This window comes from Stenella coeruleoalba, assembly GCF_951394435.1.
Source record: "Stenella coeruleoalba genome assembly, chromosome: 2".
Taxonomy (NCBI): Eukaryota; Metazoa; Chordata; class Mammalia; order Artiodactyla; family Delphinidae; genus Stenella; species Stenella coeruleoalba.
In genome coordinates, this window is record NC_137147.1 from 73075017 (window position 1) to 73096680 (window position 21664).

Sequence of the window (21664 nt, forward strand, 5' to 3'; positions counted from 1 at the left end):
AATGTTGGATGCTGATTTGGCAAAACGAGACTCTCTAAGCCTATCAAAGAGCACCACGTGGGCGGGACTCCAGAAGCCGGTCCGACTTGGAGCTCTGGTTATGTGTCCCCAAGGCAGGCGCAGCTCTGCTGCCGCCGCTTGGGGGCGGGGGAGGCGGAGCTCTGTGCTGCAACATGCAATCCCGGCCGCCTGCATTCCGGGCCGGGTGGGGGCCGGGGGCCGGGCGCCGGGCTGAGGTCTGCCGGAGCCGGCGGGCTGCCTTCGAGTCAAGTCAGCGTCACCGTCGAACCTAAGTGAGGGGGCACAGGGAAGGGCCCAGGAGGGCTTGGGGGCGCTGGAGGGGGCTTCGCGGACGCGAGCTGGGGCCCCGCTCGCCATGGGGGAGGTGGAGATCTCGGCCCGGGCCTACGTGAAGATGTGCCTGCACGCCGCCCGTTACCCGCACGCCGCTGTCAACGGGCTATTGCTGGCGCCAGCGCCGCGGTCGAGAGAATGCCTGTGCCTCACCGACTGTGTGCCCCTGTTCCACAGCCACCTGGCCCTGTCTGTCATGCTGGAGGTCGCCCTCAACCAGGTGCCGCCGCTGGACGCCCACCGACCACCGCGAAACCCCCCAACACCCCTAGCCCAAGGCCAACCCTGGCCTCTTGGCAGTAGTGCGCACCCATAGGGCGGGCGGCACGATTTAGTTACTGACGGCGCTTTCCCATGGCAGGTGGATGTGTGGGGCGCGCAGGCCGGGCTGGTAGTGGCAGGGTACTACCATGCCAATGCAGCTTTGGACGACCAGAGGTGAGTGGGGAAGCCAGAGGCAGAGGGCTAAGGATTATGGGGTGGGGGATGTCAAGAGAGCCCCTCTTGGTCATTCCTTCCATCTTTCCTTCATCCAAGGCTTAGCCACTGTAGAGCTAAGGTACCTACTAGGCTGGGTAGGCGGTGAGAAAATATAAAGAAATGTTATTTTCCTGGAGGAGCTGCGGTGGGGTGGGAAGGACAATAACAGGCTGACACCTGCTGTAACTGAGATGCCCCCCAAGTGCTGAAAACACAAAGGAAGCCCAACCAGCAGCTTCTAAAAAAAGGAAGTTTCTTTTTATATATACAGTTCACCGTTTAACAACACCGGTTTCAACTACCTGGGGCCACAAATAGGCGAACTTTTTTCACTGAATAGGTACTCCGGTACTACAGGATCCGAGGATCCGATGCAGAATCCAGAATAGGGAGGGCGCACTGTAAAGTTACCTGAAGATTTTCAACTGCGGGAGGCTCTGTGGCCCCTAGACCCCTCATTGTTCAAGGGTCAACTGTATACAGAAAAAGTTATCTACGTATACAGTAGTCATGTATTTGGAGCAAATTATACTGTTTTGTAATTTGCCTTTCTCTCCTTAATAAATATCTGACATCTTTCCATCCCTACACTAATATCTACCTTACCCTATCAGCTATACAGTATGAACATGGATGTACCATAATTTATTTAGTGCCTTACATTAAACATTGAGGTTGTTTCCAATTTTTTTTTTATTACAGACACTGTCCTATTATTAGAGTAAATTCTTCGTTAGTAGGGTTTCTGGGTTAACATACAATATAAATCTGGATGGTTATGCCAAAGTACTCTCCAAAAAGACCATCTTAGATTTCCACTCTCACCAGCAGTGTCTGAGCACCTGTTTCCCACAGCGCTCAAGCATAAGTCTTGCACCAAGCAGTCAGGCAGGCCTGATGCCCCCAGGCCAACTACAGGGAAAGGCCGTCACTGCCTCCACGTCTATGGGCTCTGGGAGGCCCAGCTCAGATGGATGGGGTCTGCCCACAGGAGGCTCTTCACAACTCTGATCTTCCTTCTACACAGCCCTGGGCCCTTGGCCTTGAAAATCGCTGGGCAGATTGCAGAATTCTTCCCTGATGCAGTACTTATTATGGTGAGGCTTGGGTTTCAGAGTGGGGAGTTGGAAAGAAAGTAGGAATGGGGAATCCTCAAAACCCTCACCTGCCCTTCCTTGTCCACACAGTTGGATAATCAGAAACTGGTGCCACAGCCTCACGTGCCCCCAGTTATTGTCCTGGAGAGCCATGGTCTCTGCTGGGTCCCCAAGGACAAGAACTTGTGAGTGCCCCACTCCCTCCACCTCTTCTTGGAAGCCCACAGCTCCTGAGCCTCCTCTGTTTTTGGTTCTGCCCTAAGCGTCCTTCTCTAGAAACTAACCTCTGCCAAGTGTCTGGCCCCTCTGCCTGCTGAGTTTGACCTCCATGGGGGTTGTTATTTCAGAGTGATGTGGAGGGACTGGGAACAGTCACGGCAGATGGTGGGAGCACTACTAGCAGGCCGGGCCCACCAGCACCTTGTGGACTTTGACTGCCACCTTGACGACATCCGGGAGGATTGGACCAACCAGCAGCTCAATGCCCAAATCACCCAGTGGGTTGGGCCCACAAATGGAAATACCTGAGCCAGGGCCAGAGGGGAGGCTCAGGATCCAATAAAGAGACTTGGGCTGTTGGGCGATGGTATGACTAGATTTATTGTGCCTGGGAGGCAAGGTGAGGGAGAAACCTCAACAGACAGAAGGTGGGGAAAGTCTGGAGTCTCCTGTGAAAGTCAGGAAGGTCTCTGCTGGACCAATCACAGAATGAGAGGAGGCTCTCAATAGATCATTCCCTTTGTTTCTCCCCTGGGCTTCTTGAGCTTCTCGAAGTTCTTCAGGATGATGTCATATAACACAGCCTATGGGGCCAGGGAGGAGTGGGGGTCAGCCGCAGGTCCCCAGTGGCTCTGTGCCCCATTTCTTGCCTTGTGGAGAGGTTGAGCTTTGATACCCTTCACCCCCAGCCCGCAGGGTCAGGGAGTGGGTGGCCTGGGAAAGCTGCCTCTGCCCACCCCTGCCCTCGCCTCCTCACATAAGCGTTGCGGATCTCCATGACCATCAGCCGGATATCCCAGTACTCTGCCTCATCCAGTTCGTGCACCAGCTGCCGATAATCACCCTGTGGGAGACTCAGGTCAGGCCTGACTTCAAAGGTGTCCCTCCTCCCATGCACCCTGACCTGGGCCTCACCTACCACGTGGGGCTGCTTAGCCGCTTTGGTCACAGCATCACCTCGCTCAGAGAAATACCTGTGGGAAGTAGAAGGGTGTGGAGTAGGGGGAGGAGGGAGCACAAGCCTCAGTCCCAGCCAAAGGCAGAGCAGTGGGCAATCACTCACTTGGAGATTTGAGTGTGGAAGCCTTCCAGCTTGGTGTGAAGGGTGGTCATCAGCTCAAACACCTTCTCCTGAGGAAAGAAAGCGAGGAGGAAAGTGTAAAAGCAGCATGGATGGGAGAAATAAGGAGGGCAGAGGAGTGGGGCAGTGTCCTCACCTGGACAGCCACTCCAAAATTGTTCCCATCCTCAATCCGAGGTATCTGCAGTTGCAACCAGGTGGTGACCTGGGAGGAGGGAACGGCATTGAAACCCCATCAGCCCCCAACCCAATTCCCAGGTTCCTGTCCTCCTTTGTTTCCCTGCTCACGGTGGGTGGAAGTATGCCACGTCTGTCCTGAACCCCAAAGCCTGGAATTCTGGCTTCACTTGCTGTGCCCTCTCCTGCTAAGACCTGGCAGGTGCCATGCCCAACTGGCAGGGACGAAGGAGGACAAAGGGTGGGGGTGGAAGTGGGAGGGCTCACCAGGTTGAGCTTCTCAATGACATCCTTGATCTCAGGCTTCAGGCGCTGCAGGAGGACCACGATCTTCTCATTGCAGTTCACTGGGCCACAAGGAGGACCTAGGAGGTGGGCACTGGGTCAGTCACATGACTGGGACCGTGCCGGGCAGGGAAGAGGCATCCTTAGGGAGGAGCTCCTGGGAGGTGAGACACAAGTCCCTTTCACCATAGTGATACCTTTGTCTTCATCTTCCCCTTTCTTCTTTTCATCCTTGTCTTCCTTCTGTAGGGAGAAGGGGTCTCTTAGGCAGGCCTAAGGCTGATTTTCCCCATATTGGGTCCCTCCTCCCAGCTCCTGCCAACTTGCCTCCTGTTGTTTCTTCCGCTCCTCCTTCTCTTTCTCCTTGACTGGATCAGGCACTGGGATGTCCAGCGGGGCCTTCAGATTGCTCAGGTTGGCTTCATTGAGAGCTGGCTCCTGGTGCAGGGGGGTAGAAGGGCTGGAGGCAGGGGCGGGCTCTCACCTCCTCACTCTCATGGCCCAGCAGGCTCTCCCTTTGGCCCCTACTCTCTACTCCCTGCCCAGCCCCAGTACCTTTAAAAATGCATCCAACTCAGAAATCTTCTTGGGGAAATAGCTCCCGAGCAGGTTCTCTGTCTGTGTGTATGGTAAGGGTAGGGGAGGATGGCGGTCAGAATCAAATGCCCCTCCTAGGCAGTGAAGCAGGGCTGCCACTGCCCAGCAAGGAAGGGCTGAGCAGTGGGACTGGGTAGGGAGGGGTGGGGTGATGACGGGTCAGGTCTTACCTTAGCACATAGGTCTTCACGGAACACATCCACCTGTGGGACACAGGCAGCCCTTCAGACAACTGGCTTTATGGCCAGTCTATTCAAGGACTCAAGGATCCTTAGGGCTGTGTAGGGTCTGACTTGGGGAAGGGTGGAGTGGACCCAGGTGGGGCGGGATTTGGGAAATGAGAACATTCCTGGAGCTGAAGGGCGAAGGGTTCAAGCGGAAACATCCCTAGTGTCTCCTGGGCTGTGGGAGGAGGGATGTAAGAGAGCCGCTGCGACTGGGGAAGGGGCGGAGTGCCCCGTGGAGTGGGCTCCGGGGCCTCCTGTGGTGGCAGGGCAGGGTCCGCTCCCAGTCTGTGTGTGGGCCTGGGCCCGGGGCCAGCGTACTTCCCCTCCACGCCAGCGCTTCGCTTCACCTCACCCCGCTGAACCTCGGCCGCCTCGCCTCTCTCTCTCCCGGCAGGCAGACCTGGCCGGGCTCCCCGGGCTCAGGTGCTCTGGGCACGGAGGCTCACGAGGGTTCGGATGACTGACCCCGACTCGAGTCGGGGGGCTGGGTGGGAGCGGGTCACGGACGCCCTCAGCCTCTCGGGGCCACGCCTCCCTGATGGGCCCTTCCTCGAACCCGTAGCGCTCACCTTGGCTTGGGCTTCGGGCAGGACCCTGAGCGTGGCCATGGCCGGGGCGGCGGCCTAGGGCCGCACGCGGAGCGAGGAGTGGGCACGGGGAAGGGAAAGCGAAAGCAGCACTCGCTCCCCGCACTGCCCTCCTGGGTAGTGGGAGTGGAGGCACTGGAGGAGGCGGGGACAGACCAGAGAAAGGCTAGGAGCTGAGGGGCTCAGGGAGGCGGCCCAGCCGCGGCTCCCCCTAGAGCCCGAGAGGCGCGTTTCCAGCGCCCCGCCTCCCCGCTTCCCCGCCTCCCCACCGCTGCCAGTCTTTCGGCTCCCCGCCTACCGACTCCGCCCACCCCACCTCCTCCCTCCCCGCCCTGCCTTCTACGCCCCCGCCTCCCCGGCCCCAAGGCCAGTGCCCACCTCTGAACTCCCCGCCTCCCCGCCTCCCCGCCTCCCCACCGCTGCCAGTCTTTCGACTCTCCGCCTACCGACTCCGCCCAACCCACCTCCTCCCTCCCCGCCCTGCCTTCTACACCCCCGCCTCCCGGCCCCAAGGCCAGTGCCCACCTCTGAACTCCCCGCCTCCCATCTCCCTGCCTCCTGACAGCCCTCTGGCTCTCTTCTTTCCCTGCTCGTCCTGGGACAGTGATTAGCCTTATCTGGCTCTCTTCTTTCTTTTCTCGGTGCTGGAGCAAGACCTGGCCTCCCTTCCTTTGCCCTGCCAGCGTGGACCCCTGGCTCCGCGGGCATCATCTGGCTCAGTGACATTCAGACTCTGGCATCGCCCCATCACAGGATCATAAGAGAGGGTCAGCTCTCTTATGACCCTTGTGGGCTCCATTCCTCTGTAACCCACTCTCCGCACAGCAGCAGGATTCCACCTTGCTCTTGCTTAAAACTTTCTCGGCTTCCTGTTGACCTTAGGATGAAATCCAAAGGACTTTCCTGGCCCAAAAGGCCTGTCTGGCACCTGTTCCCCTTCAACTTCACTTTCCACTGCTTTCTCCCTCTTTCATTTCAGTTATAAATACCTGGACTTTCCAGCTGTTTCTCAAACCTGTTTGCAACAAGTTCATTCCTGCCTCAGGGCCTTTGTCCTTGCTAATCCCTTTGCCTGATACTCCCCTTCCCCTGCCTCAGGATGTCATTCCATTCTCAGCTTAAATGTCACTTCTTCAGAGAGAACTCTATCTTCCTTATAAAGGAACTCCCTCCAAGTCTATTAGAAAGCAGCCTGTTTTAGTACCTTCATAGCACTATCTTTCTGAAATTAGCCGGTTTATTTTCTGGGGATAGTGTGGTTTAGACCAGGGACTGGCAAACCTTTTCCATAAAAGGCCAGATAGTAAATATTTTAGACTTTGTAGTGCCAGTAGGAACTACTCAACTCTGCCATTGTAGCAGGTAAACAGTTAAATGGATTAGCGTGGCTAGTTCCCATAAAACTTTATTTATGGACACTGGCATTTGAATTTCATGTAATGTTCACCTGTCAAGAAATATTCTTATTTGATTTTTTTTCAACCATTAAAATTGTAAAACCATTTCTTAGCTCTCAGGCCATTCAAACACTGGCCACAGGAGGGCTGTTGTTTGCTGATCCCCGACTTAGAACACAGACAACAGACCCATAATGCCTGGGTTAATAATTCTGGCTCCGATATTTACTAGTTGTGAAAAAGTTACTTAAACTCTGTGCCTCCATTTTCACAAGTGTACAATTGGAACGCTACCAGCCCTAGCTCATAGTGTTGTGAGGGCTAAATACGCGCGAATTTATAGACACTTAGAATGGTGCCCAACACACAGTAAGCTCAAGTGTTTGCTGTTATTATTTATGAGTTTATCATCAGGCAGTAACCCATGGGCCCCCAAACAGCAGAAACCTTGTCTTTCTTATTCACATTGGCTTAATGAACATCTTTTAAGTAAATGAGCACATATAGACTCCCTACGGGAAGACAGGGTAGGAAGCGACTGTGAGTAGGGTGCCCAGATAGGCAGGCTCCTGAGGGTGGCAGAGGGGGATTCAATGCTGGAGGCAGGGAAAACAAATCAACCAGGCTGGAGATGGAGCATCTGCTCAGTGGGAATGCCACCCATACCTAAGGGCACTGCTACCCGACCTGGCAGTGCCAGTCCTTGACATCAGAGCCCCAAAGAGCTTGATGTCTGCAGGGACTAGGAGACTGAAAGAACAGGAGGGATAGCGATCAAGCACAAGGGCATTCAAGGTCAGTGACAGCAAGGTCTTGCTGAGGAAACCTGGCGACCATCACACTCTCTTCTTACCCTTCCCACCCTTTGCAGGTCCCACCAGCCCAATGATGAGCGGAGCCAGAGCCAGGCCTAAAGTGCCTTTATTTCTTTCAGTTATGCTTGTGGCTGGAGTGGGGGTGAGGGAAGAGCCCATGGCCCGGGATCCCCGGAGACCAGGGCTGATGATACCAGCTGCCGTAGGTGAGGTACCAGGCAAAGGTCCCCACCGCGGCGCCCACCACCTTGTGAGTATATTGGTGGAAATAGATGACGGTGCAGAGCAGCAAGAAGTTCCAGAGGCCCAGCAGCAGCACGTTGAGCAGGAAGACAAGGCGCAGGGGTGCGCCGGCGGGCAGCCCGTGGGCCAGGTACTTGGCGAACACTGCTGCTTCCTCGGCCATGAGCAGGCAGCAGAAGGTGAGCAGGAAGGTGTGGGAGGAGACGGTGTAGCCCCGCCACTGGTGGCCGGCCGCCAGGCAGCTGCGGCGGTCCGGCAGCTCGCGGAGCAGCAGGCCCTGGGGCAGAGGCTCGAAGCAGGAGCCCGTCAGGTCCTCGATGAGCAGGAAGGCCCTGCCGGCACCCCGCCACACAGCTGCCCCAACCACCAAGCGGCTCAGGTGCCGGGCAGTCACTGCCACGCGCCGTGTAGCCAGGAACACCACCAGCAACACGAAGCCCCCCAGGAAGGTGCACGTCCAGCCCCATGCTGAATTCACAAACTTTCTGTGGCAGAGAAGAGGGAGGGCTGCTGAGACCCCCTCAGCCCCATCTCCCCACCCTGCTCTACGTTCCCATCACGGCCCTGCCTCCAGTCGCATCTGTCGTTCCCGGTTCTCTGTTTCCTGGGCCCTCTCCCCCTTCTCCCCCCATGCACTTGAACTTGGCCATCTCCTTAGCGGCCCATTCAGCCTTCTAGGGCCCATGTTTCCTCTTCGGCGCTGCTCCTGTACCCCCATGACTCTGTTCCCCTCCCCCTCTGACCTTCTCCTCAACCTCCTAGCCTATTTTTAGTGTCCTGGACTGGCAAGAGCACAGAAACCTGGAGGAGGGAGCTGGGATCCCAGAGCCCAGGGAGCCAGCGCCCACGGCCTCTAGTGGACTCACATGTTGAAGAAGTTGCCATGGCTGGCAAAGATGGTCCGAGGGTTGACATGGAACTGCAGAAGGGGCCCGAAGATGACCACTGCTGCCAACCAGGCATGGTAGAGGCGCCGTAAGCAGGGGCTGCCCAGGAGGCGGGCAGCCTGTTCGCTTCCAAAGTATAGCAGAGCAGAGGCCACCCAGAGCAGCACCCTGACCAAGCAGCCCAGCAGTGCCCAGATCTGGGCCCCGGCCCCCCGCCCTGCCCCCACCGCCGGCCCCCGCTCCATGTTCCCTCCCCTCCCCACTAACAGCTTGCTCTGCTGGGCAGCTGAGGAGGGGCTGATGGGGCTCCCCCTGGACAAGGACAGACAGTGACAGGTGTAGCAGACACAGGGCAGAGCCCTGTTGGCAGCTGGCAGGCGGGGGAGAGGGGCGGGGGGCAGTAAGAGGCTGGGGCGGAGGGCTGCCACGTCAGCAGTGTTCTTGCCTTGGGTGTGTGTCCTGACAGCAGCCTGTGTCCTTCCCTGTTAGTCCTGTGCCTCCTTGACCCTCTAGGCTGGAACCATGTCCTAGTTCATGTTTCAGGGCCACGACCGAAACATGGGATGTTTTTGGCCACAGCCTGTTTGGGTCTGCCTGTCTCTGTTTGGTCAGCCAAAGTCACCCCCACCCCGCCCAGGTCAGACTCTCAGAGCCCCGAAGATCAGGTTCACTCCCAGGTGATAGTGGGTGGTGGAGACACTAGAAGGAAGATCCCCAGCCTGGAGTCCATCAAATCCTAAGGTTGTGTCCCCCAACCAATTATCCTGGGACTTGGCCTCCCAGCCTTACCACTGAGGCTGGACCCATAGGGCAGTGAGCAACCTACCCAAGGGAAGTCCCTGATATTCAGTAACTGTTTTGAGATCCCTTTTTGTCTTCCTTCCTCATTCCTCAAAACTGGTGGTGGGATGTCAGAGCACAGTGGAGGCCCGTGAAGTAGTGAAAGGAATGAGCAAGAAAGGGCACCTGGGTTCTGGCCCAACTCTGTGACTTTGAGAAAATCAACTAACCATCCTTGGTCCTCAGTGCCATCATCTGCAAACTGACCGAGACGGATTAACCAACCAGGATCCTTGCAGATCCTACAGCCCACACCTCGACATAGTCTGTGCTCAGGGATCCTATACCTGAAGACCTACAGAAGCACTCACACGTTTTTAAGTTGACACAAAATTTTACATTGTAATTTTAAATAGTTGCAAAGGACATAATTTCCAGTGTATCGTATATGTTGACATTTCAAAAATAAAGCTATCTTTATCACTCTTTTAAATATATCCAATGGAATCTAAACACTACTGTGATTATATACCTCACAGTTTTTCATTTAAAAACATGTGACAAGATCTTAAGAGTCAGAAATAACACTTCCATTCTTTCCCCACAGAAATTATCCTAATGTTTTTATGCCTGAAAGTCTTTCATTGATCACACTTCTCTGCCAAAAGGATAATTTGAAACAATTTTTACACATTTCCTGTGATCACAAGGTTAAACTTTTTTTTCTGTATTGAATTTCCTATTTTTTACTAGTACAAATTTCAAAATTGTTAGTAGTACAAAATGTATTATTTGTACAACAAACATTCCACACAGTTTGATAATTAATAATAAACTAAAATTGTATTAGAAATGCATTTTTTTCAAATGGAACTTATAAAGGTTTCTTTTTTAAAAAATTAATTTATTTTATTTATTTTTGGCTGCATTGGGTCTTTGTTGCTGCGCGCGAGCTCTTCTCTAGTAGTGGTGAGCGGGGGCTACTCTTCGTTGCGGTGCATGGGCTTCTCATTGCGGTGGCTTCTCTTGTTGCGGAGCATGGGCTCTAGGTGCACGGGTTTCAGTAGTTGTGACATGCGGGCTCAGCAGTTGTGGCTCGCGGGCTCTAGAGTGCAGGCTCAGTACTTGCAGCACATGGGCTTAGTTGCTCCACAGCATGTGGGATCTTCCTGGACCAGGGCTCAAAGCCGTGTCCCCTGCGTTGGCAGGTGGATTCTTAACCACTGTGCCACCAGGGAAGCCCAGAAATGCATTTCTTAATGAGAAGAATAGATGGCCCTTGGGGCCTTGACTAAATGAGGCTTTGAGGACACTAATAATTTTAATTGGCCTCTACCTTTGGCATCCTGGAGGTAAAACAGTTCTGGGTGAGATAGGTTGGCATCTCTGGATGAAGAGGCAGAGGGGGAACGAAAAGGGCTGGTGGGAAAGGAGATCTGCATGACAGTTTCATGCAAGCGGATCAACTGGAGGAAAGAGAGCATATGGAGGCCAAGCATCTGGACAATTTCTTTTATTTTAAAAAATTTATTTATGTATTTATTTAGGCCACACCGCGAGGCATGTGGGATCTTAGTTCCCCTACCAGGGATCAAACCCGGGCCTCCTGCAATGGAAGCTCAGAGTCCTAACCACTGGACCGCCAGGGAAGTCCCTTTATTCTTTTAAAACTACCTGCTTTGCTGCTGAATAGGTACATCTTTTAACCCCTTGCTCTGTCTTTAAGACCCCCCCTGGAGGTGTGCATCCAGGTTCCTTAGAGATAATGGGGAAGATCAATCAGAGCTGCTCCCCTACTGACCATACCATGGGTCTGCCCTGGGGCATGGTGCCTGACCTCTGCACACCTCCATTTCCTCACCTGTAAAAAAGGGTGGCTGTGAGGTGGATAAGGTTCTAAGTGTGAAGTGCCCAGATGGGACCTGGCATCGGTGCCCACCAGGTGCTCTCTGGCTCTGGGCTACTTCCTTCCATAGACTGGACCAGCTCCAGGGCAGAGCTGATGTGGGTGTTCCAGGTTCTCATCTAAAATGTGTTTATTTCCTGTTATCTCTACTTCTGCTTGCTGGGAAGTTTCTGAGGTTGGTGAGGGACTCCCTGTTGCAAAGCTCAGTTAACTAATGATTCTGGTATTTCCGTTCATCTTGGGGCATCAAAGCAGTGTTTTCTCCCACAGAGGAGCATAGCTGAAGGCTCTGTTGAAACTGTTTTCTTGAAGTGAGAGGATAAAAGATCTCAGACAGGAAAAAGAGAGAGACAGACGGACACTAAGCTAGGTTCCCACAGAGAGTTTATTGAGGGAGCCAAAGCCAGTGAGAGGACGAAGGAGTCCTACTTCAACATCCCTCCTCGAAGCTGCTGGCCTCCTGCACGAGGGAACACTCGGGGAGGGGAGGGCCCGCCCTGTGTGGGGTCACACGGAGCCTCTCACACCACAGCCTGCCTACCCCAAAGACCCAGACACGTGAGAGAGAAGACGTAATTCCCAGCCAGGGAGGGTGCTGAGGACACACCTTCCCCATTCCCCCCTCCCCTGAGGGGCTAGAGCTCTAGCCATTAGGACCTCTGGAAGAAAGGCAAGGACGCCTGGCCCTGATTGACCAGTTTAGTCCTCAACGCGCGAAGGCCTGGGCAATGGGCCTGGTTCAGTTCAGACCTGGCCCCAGGCATCTACTCTAGGAGCTAAGACTTAACAACCAAACAAGATTAAAAACACTCAGGACGTTACTCCTGCTGACCAGATAATGGCAGTCCTGCCAGACCCTGACCAGAGACGGAGACCCAAGTTGATGGGTGTGAGCACGTGAGAAGACCACTCTGCCCCAAAGGGAGGATCTCCCTCCCGGGGCTTAGCTAGAGGGCCGAAGCCTGGGCTTCTGTTTCTCCCCACCCAATGCCACTGATTCCCCAAAGATCCCCCAGAAGGGAGAAAGGGAGGAGGCGTAGAGATGTCAAAAGGCTCACCCATGAATGGGGCTGGAAGTCAGATCTACTGGGGTGAGGAAAAGGCTGTAGAGGGGTGGGACATTGGGGCAGGGGTGCTCGGGTGTTCCTCAGACTCTGGCATGTCATCCTGGAAGTACTCAGCCTGGCGGTACTGCCACAGACGCAGGTTCCCGTCCCACTGCGGGGCAGAAGGTGGCAAGTAGTCAGGAGGCACTGCTCCCTCCCGGGTCCAAGTCCCAGACACACACTGGCCCCCCTAACCACAGCATCCTCACCGAACTGCTGACAATCTTCTCCTCGAAGGGGTGCCAGCTGACGTCACGCACACAGGCCTTGTGGTTGGTCAGCTTCTTCACGATGTGGCCGCTGAGGAGGTCGTACACTGTCCAGGAAAGGCCAGAGTGGAGAGGGGCCGCCAGAAGACCTTCGAGCCACCCCTCATCTCTCTCTGAGCAGCACCACTTACCTGCCTCTCAGACAACTTCCCGTTTTCCCAGGGGAGCAAAGCCCATGCCCGAGGATGGTGTTAGTTTCTTTTCCCTACCTCAGGTTGAGGGTATGGTCTAGCAGAGCTTGGGTATCTCTGGCCCTTAGCTAAATGTCACAGGGTCTACAGTTAAGAAAATGAAATGTGGCTTTAAAGTAGCCATTTTCTTAAAAGCCCACAAGATATGGAAGACACCACAAAAGTGAACAACGGGCTGTCTCCACAGACATGTGAACGTGCTGTTCCTTTTCTGGACGTGGGTGCACCTTTCTCTCTCCCCGGATAGGCCTCCATGTCAGGGCCTCCCTAGGCTTGGCACTGTCTTAGGCTCCTGTGACTGTGTGTTTCTGTTCGTGCATTCCTCCTACTTCAGTGGCTGTACATCTTTTACTACTTGCTGCTGTCTTCTTGTGTCATTCTGTTTGTCTCTGTTCCCTCCTACCTTTCATCTGCAATCTCTTCCCTTGGCTGGCTGAAAAACAGAACTGAGTATATATTTGGCAATCTAGTATATTTACTGACTAGAATTCTGTGTTCCTTTTCTTAATTTAAAATGCTGATGAATAGAATGTTTTCTATTTCTCCGTTTAAGCCTCCCTGCTCCAGGCTAAATGAAATTTCACTTGTAATTGTCACTGGGCTTCTTAAGGTAGTCGCTGGTGGTTACAGGTAGAATGCCAGGGGAACACGGCTGCCCTTCCCGAGGCCCCCTGTTCAGACACCGTCCTTACCGACCACTTTGCCAGTGGAGCAGCCACTGTAGATGAACTGCTGGCCGGTGCTATGGGTGGGGGAGAAGCGGCAACGGATAAGGGTATGCAGCACCCCATGGCCCCGGTAGGTCATCAAGGAGCTGTCCCCTGGGAGCTTCAGCTTCCGCCAGGCTGGGGAGGGATGCAGGGTGAGCCCTGGGTTAGAGAGTCTGGATTCCCCTGTATCACTGGTCCTCAGCAAAGACTGATGCTCAAAGACAATCGCCTTTGCAATTCCCAACTGGTGGCTCTTTCCCCATCTAACAGTCAGCTGATACACACCAATACGGCTCTGCTGATGGTCAAGATGCCGAAATACTTTTGCATTCGTAGGTTTGGAGGGATCCCCAGCCCCTACACTGAGAACCCCTGGCTCTCCCATGGTTCAGCAAACGAAGAGTTAATGCCTGGCAAGGGGGAGGGCTCCAGGCTTTGGCCCATCCGCGGCGCCCATGCCAGGCCTTGCCAGGGGTTAAATGTTTTAACTATCACCCCCGACCCTTCACTCTCCAGATCTCGGGTTCTACATCTGCTCTCACCTTTTTTGGGCACCTGCTGCCAGCGGTAGTCCCAGTTTTGCTGTGTGGCAGCCTGGCGAGAGGCTTCCATGCCTTCCCGGCTAGAAAAGCGTCGGATATCCCAGAGCTTGATGGTCTGGTCTTTGGAGTTGGAGATGAGATACCGGGCATCTCCCTGTGAATCCCAAGATGGATAATGAAGCATCGGAGCTTGCAGATGTCAGTGTCTGTCAGTCCAGCTCCCCCTCCCCAGCTCAGGAGTATGAACCCTGGTCCTTTAACTTTGGTTGCCTCTTTCTTCATCCAGGTGGGCCTCACCATTGGTTTCCTACCACAGACCCCACACCCTGGCTAGGTTTCCCCTTCTTTGCCTGGGGCGCTGGCTGGGCTCCTGTTCTATACTGGGTCAGATCGGCTTCTACTCTTCTTGTACAGAAAGCCCTGCTCCTTGAGGGATGGTGGGTACCGATCCTCACGTCTCGTGGCTTAAGCCTCTTCCCTAAACTCCAGCTCCTGTAAACCCTGGCTAATGAGGAGCTTGGCGAGTTCCCACACCCGTCCACTCTGACACCCTCCTGGACAACCACAACCTCAGTCGCCTGGCTGTGCAGTCCTGACTCTACGCCCACCTTGCTGTCAATGAAGGTGATGCCATCTTGATGTCCAGCCAGCGCACCCACGGGCTTGGGGTCATCCTCCCGCATGGTGCGTCGATCCCACACTTTGCAGATGGCATCGTCACCCCCGGAGAACAGGATTTGGGAGCTGATGTCAGCAAAGGCCACCGCATTCACATCATCCTCATGGGACTCAATCTAGGGGAGAAGGGGGCCAGGTCTTTCTAGGTCTTCCAATCGGCCAAGCACCAGGAGGCAGAGGCTTCAAGTCTCGGGAGCAATACCTGAAGGGTACGTCGGTTCTGTTCTCGATCAAAGACGTACAGGCAGCCATCATTGGCCCTGAAAGGGAACGGAAAAAGAGGGTTCTGGAGCCAAGACCGAGAGGACCCATGCTACGTGTGCTCTGGAGAGACTGTTGTCTCGAAGTCCTGCTGAGGGGAGAGCCCTTCTCTCTTCTTATACAGGAGGTGGGAGAAGAGTTAGCTGTGTTTGCAAGGAGGTTTGAGACCTCCCATCTCATGCTGCAGAAATTGTGAGTGAGAAGTGAAGCAACTCATAAACCTTGGCCCCGGAGAAGGCCTGGTTGTTCTGCACAGCTGCCTGGGTACAGGTGTCCAGTGCAGTCTCTGTAACGGCAGAGCTGATCTCTGGGAGAACTCCTATCTCATTAAGTGACAGAGGCATCCCCACAAACACTCACCCTCCTAGCACTTCTCGCCCATCTGAGGAGACAGCGATGGAGAAGACAGCAAAGCGACGCTCATCTGGCCTGAAAAGAGCAAAGGAGGAGCTGCGTTAAGTGGACTTCCCTTTAGCCCTGGTTAATCTATACAGAATCTGATGAGGGCCGTGGGGCACGCTGCTGAGAGAAAAAGAAGTCGTGCCAGCACGTGCCAGAACGTGGAGCACCTCAGTGAGAAGGCGGGAAGAATCCTGCAGCCATCTATTTTACTCTGGTCCTCTGGCTGACAGGCTGGGTGGTCCCCTCCCAGGAATCCACAAAGAGAAACTTGCAACCAGTGTACTTTTCCCTCTAAGCAGGAGTTCCAGTTCAAGAGGTTTGCTCCTGGAGAGCCTTCCTTGAGAAGTTTCTGATGAGTCTAACCAGGAAAGGAAGCCAGTACCTTAGATCCAGGGCAGTATGTGTGTCTCCCTCCCCGTAGATGTTGCAGATATGAACTAAGAGAAGCAAGAGAAACAAGAATCTTTCAGGGCTGAGGTTAGGAGGGTGGAAGTGAAGCTAGGGAGGAGATGGAACAAAAGGGAAGGATGTTGGACCCTGGGAGTGATCTGCCCAGGAGAAGGCGTGGAGTCATGGCATGGAGGAGATGGGCATTTGGAGACCTCAGGTCCCAGGCTGAAGAGACGATGGTGGTCTGGGGCACACTCACTGTAATCAGACCAGCTGGAGTAAAGGAAATGGTTCCCGTCAGGGGTGAAGGCCACATCCAAGACGCTCCAGCCTACATCCCGGGCCTTGATGCTCTTGAATTTATGAAAGCGGCCATACCGGCAGTCATACAGTCGGATTGTCTGGTCTGTGTGAGTGGGGATCAGGCAGAATTAGGGAACACCCTCCTGGAATCCTCCCTAGATCAGACCTCTCTCACTCACCACTCATCTGTGGAATCTTCCCTTGATCATGGGATGTGTTCTAGCTAAGCATCCCTAAGCCAGGGTCTGAGCTCCCTGGGTCTGGGGCTTTCTAGCCTCAGTCAGGGAGAACGTCTGTTGTTCTAGGGCAGTTGGTAGGACTAGGGTCTGGTACCTTGGCAAGCAGACATGAAGATTTGACCATCTTTGCTGTAGATGCCACAGAAAGCCTTCTGAGAGTAGGTATCAGTGAAGCCCAGATCATTGGGCAAGAAGCTGGGAAGCAGAGGGAAAGTGAGGGTAAGGGGAGCTCAGGATGGGGAATGTCCCAGTTTGCAGAATCCTAACAGAGCTGGATGTGAGTACAAGGGCATTCTTCCCTTTGGCTTTGGGTATAAGCCCCTTTCTTTGAATCATTCTATCATCCTCTCAATTGCTATACTTTTCCACTTTGTTCACTCTCAAAGCCTCAACCCCACATAACCTAAACTTAATATCCCTGAGAATCCTTTAACACTGATCCCTTCACAGTTTAGGAAATCAGACCTATCTGGCCCTTGGAACCTCTCCACCAAGCCCCATACTCACTGAGACATCATTCGAGACCGTTCTCCAAGGGAGAAGCTTCCCTGGTGGCAGAGGCCCCGTTCTCTCTAAAGGAAGGGATTGGGGAATATTGCTAGCAGAAACAGAGGGCCACTTCAGCCACACCAACCCCCGTCCTCCAAAAATATTGCTCTTGCTACAGAAACGAACCCCGCACACAGTAGTATGTCCCACCAAACTCCAGCTCAGGCTGGCTAAGAGCTCTCCAGCTCCAGCACTTGAGGCATCCTTGGGAAGTTTACTTCCCTCTTCTCTGGGATTGTAGCTTCTGGCTGCATTGATAGGCCTGCTGCCAGGCTGGCTGGAAGTAGAGAGGCCTACCTGGTGCAGCATTTGAGGAAAGCTGTGCTCCCGGGCTGCCCGCCTAAGCCCCAGCCGCCCTGTGGCCAATTCCACTTGTGTCTTGATCTCATTGCATTCCAGCTCCCGTGTGTCAGGGGTTGCATCCACTGTGAGTACCAAACAGAAGTTTCATCCTAGGTCTTTTCCAGCCTCAGAGGACAGTTAGCAGAGCTGTGCTCAGTCTACTCAATGTGACTGAATATACTGGGGCTGCAAAGACTCCCTCATTCCCTGAATTATCTCATCTTTTTCTTTCAATTTTTGCCGAAATTAGTTTTAAAAAAAGGCTTTCTAATGGAAGTCCTCTGATATTATGTCTCAGTCTGCCTTTCGTCTTACCGGGTGGGTTGTATCGGTCTCCAAGACGACCATCCCAGGCACTGTCATGCTCTTCCTCCGAGTCCGAGAGGGCCTGGATGAGCTGTAAATTTGCTGCACCTCCTCCCTGCACCAACCTCACTTGGCCTCTGTGGAGAGACCCCCCCCATGATAAAGGGGAGGATCCCTTCCCCAAATCAACCAAATTCAGAGTCAACAGCTATGTAGTTCTTAGACCACCTTGTCCTCAAACCCTCATACTGTCCCCATTTTGAGGTTTGAGGCTGACTAGACCTTGGCTGTTATTTTGTCTCCTATAAGACACACTGGGAAACTAATTCTCACTCTTGCAGCAGGAGTAGAAAACCCCAACATTGCATGGATGTTGACAGATCTACTAAATTGATTTCCCAGAGAGCTAAAAATTCTGAGAGCATTTCCTTCTGAGCCTCTGCCCAAGGAGTCCAGCATAGAACGTGGTTTTCTGAAGGGATTCCCAAGCTCGTCTTCTCCCCAGGGAGCCACAGCTAAGAACCAAAGCCAGCTGCACCCCTTTCCAGTCAATTCCTGGTGGTCACTTCCCTCAAAGCATTCTTTCCTCAAGAACAGGATTAGAGTTAGGTTAATTTAAACTTGTTTCTCAAGTAAATCCACGTGGCCTCATATCATGTGTCAATAACTTCACTTAAGTTCAACACTCACTTCCCTAACTCTTTTCTTCACCCCTCACATCACTCCCTTCCCACCAGGGAACCCCCCCACCCCCCTTTTTTTTTTTACTTACTTGGAAAATAGGTTACATTTGTGTAGTCATAGGTAGAGAGACTACCTTGAACAGTCCCCTCAAACACAAGAGCCAGCCATCCTGTTGACCCTCCCTAGGCAAGAACCACTCTTACTGGGTATGAAGCTGAGTGCGGAGAGTGTCCAGCAGGGAAAGCTGTTCTGCTCAAACAGAACAGCTGTCCTGGGCTAATCTCATTCCCTATTCTCTGTAACTCCCCTGACTGGAGCTGGGATCAAGGGGCTGTGGTGGCACCTGGTGGGGAAACACCAGGGGGTAAGTTACCTGCGTAGGAGATAGGCCAGTACCTGGGCCAGATCCACATCTTCATCCTCCTCTTCCTCTTCCTCACTCCTACGCAGGCCAGTCCCTCTTCGGGGCAAGCCCTCGGAAGGGTCTCCGGACCCAGTTCCTGCGCTGCTGCTGTTCCGTGATCCCATCTTCTGGTCACAGCATCCTTAAGTCCTGTGCAGGGACTCCTCCTGTCACCTCCTTGGATTTGGTGAAAGCAAAGCCTGCTCTAGAAACACCAGAGCGTCCTGAGATACGATAGTAGCTGTCTCTAGGAGGGCGACCCTTCCTAGAGACTGAGATCCCTTCTCCTTAGCCTGTAACAACTCCCAAGGCTTCGGGAACACAAACCTTTCCCGATCCTGTGAAGCAAAAAAAGCAGAGTGAAGCCTAGGGCACGACCCTAGCTCACCAGTAAGAATCCTTTGAAGAGGAATTTCTCAGTTTCTACCTCAAACTCACCTATCAAAGTCCCTGGGGTGGGGGTGGATTCCCAGGTAACCTCTCTGGCCGGCCAATCAAAACCCCTCGCGGAAGAAAGCGTCTCATTAGCTTACCCCATCTAACCAATCAGAAGCCTTAGGAGTCAGAGCCCCCCCCCCCGACGCCCCCCTTATCGGCCAATCAGAGAACTCCCTTGCGAAAGCCGGCGGCAGCAACAACCAATGAGGTTAAAATTCGGCCTACAGCCCCCCTCCTTCCTTGCCTCACGCCCACGTGGTGTACCGGGGGTGTGTACACTAAGCGGGGGTAGGCAGGGAAAAAGCCGAGAAGCACCTCCCACAAAGCCGGCGGTTACCGCCCCGCGCGAGACCACCCACCAGCCAGGAGCGGTCGTAGGGCCCGGAGCGGCGCGAGGCCTTGTTTACAACGACTGCCGCCGCGGAGTCGGCCAACCGCTTCTCCGTCACGCGCCTCCTTCGACACTCATCTCCCGGCTCCGCGGCTGGCTGACTGCAGACGTCACGCGACGCCCCTGGTGGCCCCGCCCCCTTGGCCCGCTCACTGGACAGCTGAGCGCGGTGATTGACAGATGGGCGGGAGAAAGTGCTCAAGGGGTTTGAGGGGAGGAGAAAGCGCGCGACCCAGTAGGGGCAGTAGCTCCTTGTTGTGGGAGGAGTAAGTAGGGAATCGGCTACTTCCTGAATCAGAGACAACGGAACTAGACTTAATGGACGAGGGGCGGGGCTTACAAAAGAAGTTGGTGTGCTTCGGAGAGGTGGCTTAGCAAGGGGTACAATTTGCTGTCGGTCCCTTAGGTTAATTGGGCTTCGCACTTTTCAGGCGATCTCTAAGGGCCTACTCTTTCCTCCCCTGGTCCCTGTCCGGCTTTAGCTTTTCTCTTTTCGCCGGCTGCAGCTACAGCCGTCCTTGCCCTAAGGGGTGCCCGGGGCTTTTGGAATGTGCTCAAGTCACAGGCCTTCGCACCCGCCCTTCCGGGCTTAGCTTCCGGAAGCCTTGTTCTTGTGGGGACCGCCCTTTGTAGACCGCCCGTTAGCCGTTTTGGCAGCTTTCTAGATGACCCCTGGCTTCCCTCCGCGCTCTTTGCAGACGCTCCCTTAGCAACCCCAAGTGTCTCCGCCCGCCTTTCGTCTGTTCCACTCAGACTCCTCCTGGGCCTTCAGGGATTTGCGGACTTTTCTTAGACCATCTGTCCTTGGGGTGCTTCTCCGCCGCGGGCCGCTTGTCCGGGTTGTGCACGCGCGGCGCCTCCTACCCCCTCCTCCGGGTTTATGAGTAACCCGGCTGAGTCCAAGGCCAGGACTTGTGTACCTCGGGATCCTCGCCCGTGCTGGGTGGGGCGGCGGGGGTGGGTCGAGCTACCGTGCCGGGAGCATAGGCCCAGGGTCCAAGCTGCACCTTAGCGCCCCCAGCCCGCACTCTCTTAGAAGTGCTGCTTAGGAGAGCGGGGGCCCTTGGATTCCCTGGCATCTCCTTCTGGGGCTCGCTCTCGCTCGGAGGGAGAGGGTGTGGTTAGCCCTTCGGGTGATGCCTCCTGTTTTCTAGATCGCTAGATCGGACCTTAGTATCTGTTGTCACCAGGGCGGCTTCAGAGGCCCACACTTGCCTTAACGTTCTACCGTCACCTTTTGAAATTCTTAATAGTCTTTGAGCAAGCGCCCCACATTTTCCTCTTGCTCTGGGCTCTACTAATTATGTAGCCGGCTCTAACAGTCAGCCATCTCCTATTGCTAGGTTACTTACTATCTGCCCTATAGTATTGTCTCAATAAATCTTAGCTTTATTTAGAAATAAATTCTAAATTTATAAATTATAAAATAATTATAAATCAAAGAATCTTAGGAGTCTGGTTTCTGGGTTGTCCAGCCTGGAAAATCTGGAATCATTTTCCAAAATGATCTTTCCCTCCTCTTTGCCCTTTTAATTCAGTTCTTCAAGTCCTGTGGATTCTTAGCTGATTAGTTGAGGTGGTTTTTCAGGGTCATCACCCAACATCAAGTTTCCATGATGTCACGCCTCTCCTAGTTAGTTGATCTGCTAGAAATATTCTTCTCTAATAGCATTTAGTTCTTAAGAACCTACAAATGGTTCACTATTGTTTATTGTTTCAAATACAAACTTCCAAACCTGGTTGTCTTTTTTACTAGCCTCATTTTTCTGTTACTTCTGCCAAGCAAATATGGCCATAAATTCCCTGCTTGTTTCCCCCTCTGCACCTTCCCAGAAGAATTTCTTATCTGGGGGAAGCTTTATCTCTACCAGTCAGACTCCCTTCTTTATGACCCAGTGGTGTCACTTCTAAGAAATCTAGCCCTGACTTCTATGCTAAGTCTAGCAAAAATGTTTATGTTCAGCAGAGCAATTATTGACAGTAGTAAAACACTGGAAACAAAATAGATCCAAACACACTGCTACGGAATGGGATTGGTTAAATAAATGATGGTCCATATGGTAGACAAAAATGCCAGGGAGCCATTAAAATTATGTAGTCTTCTATTTTTACACTGTGGGAAATTGTGCAAGTTACATTTTTAGGTTGAAAAAAGGTGGTAGTTCTTCTGGTGACATGTGGTGGATGCAAAAACAATATGGTTTAAATTTGCATTTAAAAAGTATAAAAATACCTGGGCTCATTACATCATTAAACAAATAATAAAATGGAGAAGGCCTTGCATAAACTAATGACAAAGATACAGTATGAACAAAGCATCATGGTTAA

General features: G+C 53.4%; 4 protein-coding genes across 10 annotated transcripts; 1 reads left to right on the forward strand and 3 right to left on the reverse strand.

Moving 5' to 3' along the window:
- Positions 1 to 184: 184 nt before the first annotated feature.
- Positions 185 to 2498, forward strand: EMC9 (ER membrane protein complex subunit 9; the record flags this gene model as incomplete). 2 transcript variants are annotated; one of them, XM_079914092.1, is made up of 6 exons in its annotated part: positions 185 to 293; positions 532 to 574; positions 716 to 792; positions 1862 to 1931; positions 2022 to 2116; positions 2279 to 2498. In XM_079914092.1, 5 exons carry the CDS (start codon positions 551 to 553, stop codon positions 2457 to 2459), a joined length of 447 nt encoding a protein of 148 aa, XP_079770218.1. In that variant the 3' UTR covers positions 2460 to 2498. The 2 variants fall into 2 exon arrangements, with proteins under 2 accessions (XP_079770218.1, XP_079770217.1); XM_079914091.1 differs by lacking the exon at positions 185 to 293 and having other exon boundaries at positions 377 to 574.
- Positions 2498 to 5262, reverse strand: PSME1 (proteasome activator subunit 1). Its single transcript, XM_079914090.1, has 11 exons — positions 5087 to 5262; positions 4461 to 4493; positions 4249 to 4311; positions 4021 to 4131; positions 3891 to 3936; positions 3676 to 3773; positions 3368 to 3436; positions 3214 to 3281; positions 3070 to 3124; positions 2908 to 2994; positions 2498 to 2734 (listed from the first exon to the last, which is right to left on the reverse strand). The coding sequence occupies exons 1-11, from the start codon at positions 5123 to 5125 to the stop codon at positions 2654 to 2656; spliced, it is 750 nt and encodes a 249-aa protein (XP_079770216.1). The 5' UTR covers positions 5126 to 5262; the 3' UTR covers positions 2498 to 2653.
- A 2169-nt stretch (positions 5263 to 7431) lies between these two features.
- Positions 7432 to 8706, reverse strand: FITM1 (fat storage inducing transmembrane protein 1; the record flags this gene model as incomplete). Its single annotated transcript, XM_079914157.1, has 2 exons — positions 8426 to 8706; positions 7432 to 8044 (listed from the first exon to the last, which is right to left on the reverse strand). Exons 1-2 carry the CDS (start codon positions 8689 to 8691, stop codon positions 7432 to 7434), a joined length of 879 nt encoding a protein of 292 aa, XP_079770283.1. The 5' UTR covers positions 8692 to 8706.
- A 732-nt stretch (positions 8707 to 9438) lies between these two features.
- On the reverse strand, positions 9439 to 19772 carry DCAF11 (DDB1 and CUL4 associated factor 11). Of its 6 annotated transcripts, XM_079913821.1 has the most exons (16): positions 19305 to 19772; positions 18478 to 18845; positions 17430 to 17557; positions 17070 to 17197; positions 16731 to 16795; positions 16318 to 16418; positions 15941 to 16087; positions 15674 to 15728; positions 15250 to 15318; positions 14831 to 14888; positions 14559 to 14744; positions 13951 to 14104; positions 13391 to 13543; positions 12448 to 12554; positions 12191 to 12350; positions 9439 to 10612 (listed from the first exon to the last, which is right to left on the reverse strand). In XM_079913821.1, exons 2-15 carry the CDS (start codon positions 18630 to 18632, stop codon positions 12216 to 12218), a joined length of 1641 nt encoding a protein of 546 aa, XP_079769947.1. In that variant the 5' UTR covers positions 18633 to 18845; positions 19305 to 19772; the 3' UTR covers positions 9439 to 10612; positions 12191 to 12215. The 6 variants fall into 6 exon arrangements, with proteins under 6 accessions (XP_079769947.1, XP_079769949.1, XP_079769950.1 ...); XM_079913823.1 differs by lacking the exon at positions 9439 to 10612 and having other exon boundaries at positions 10652 to 12350; positions 18478 to 18684; XM_079913824.1 differs by lacking the exon at positions 9439 to 10612 and having other exon boundaries at positions 10652 to 12350; positions 18478 to 18707.
- Between the last annotated feature and the right edge of the window lie 1892 nt (positions 19773 to 21664).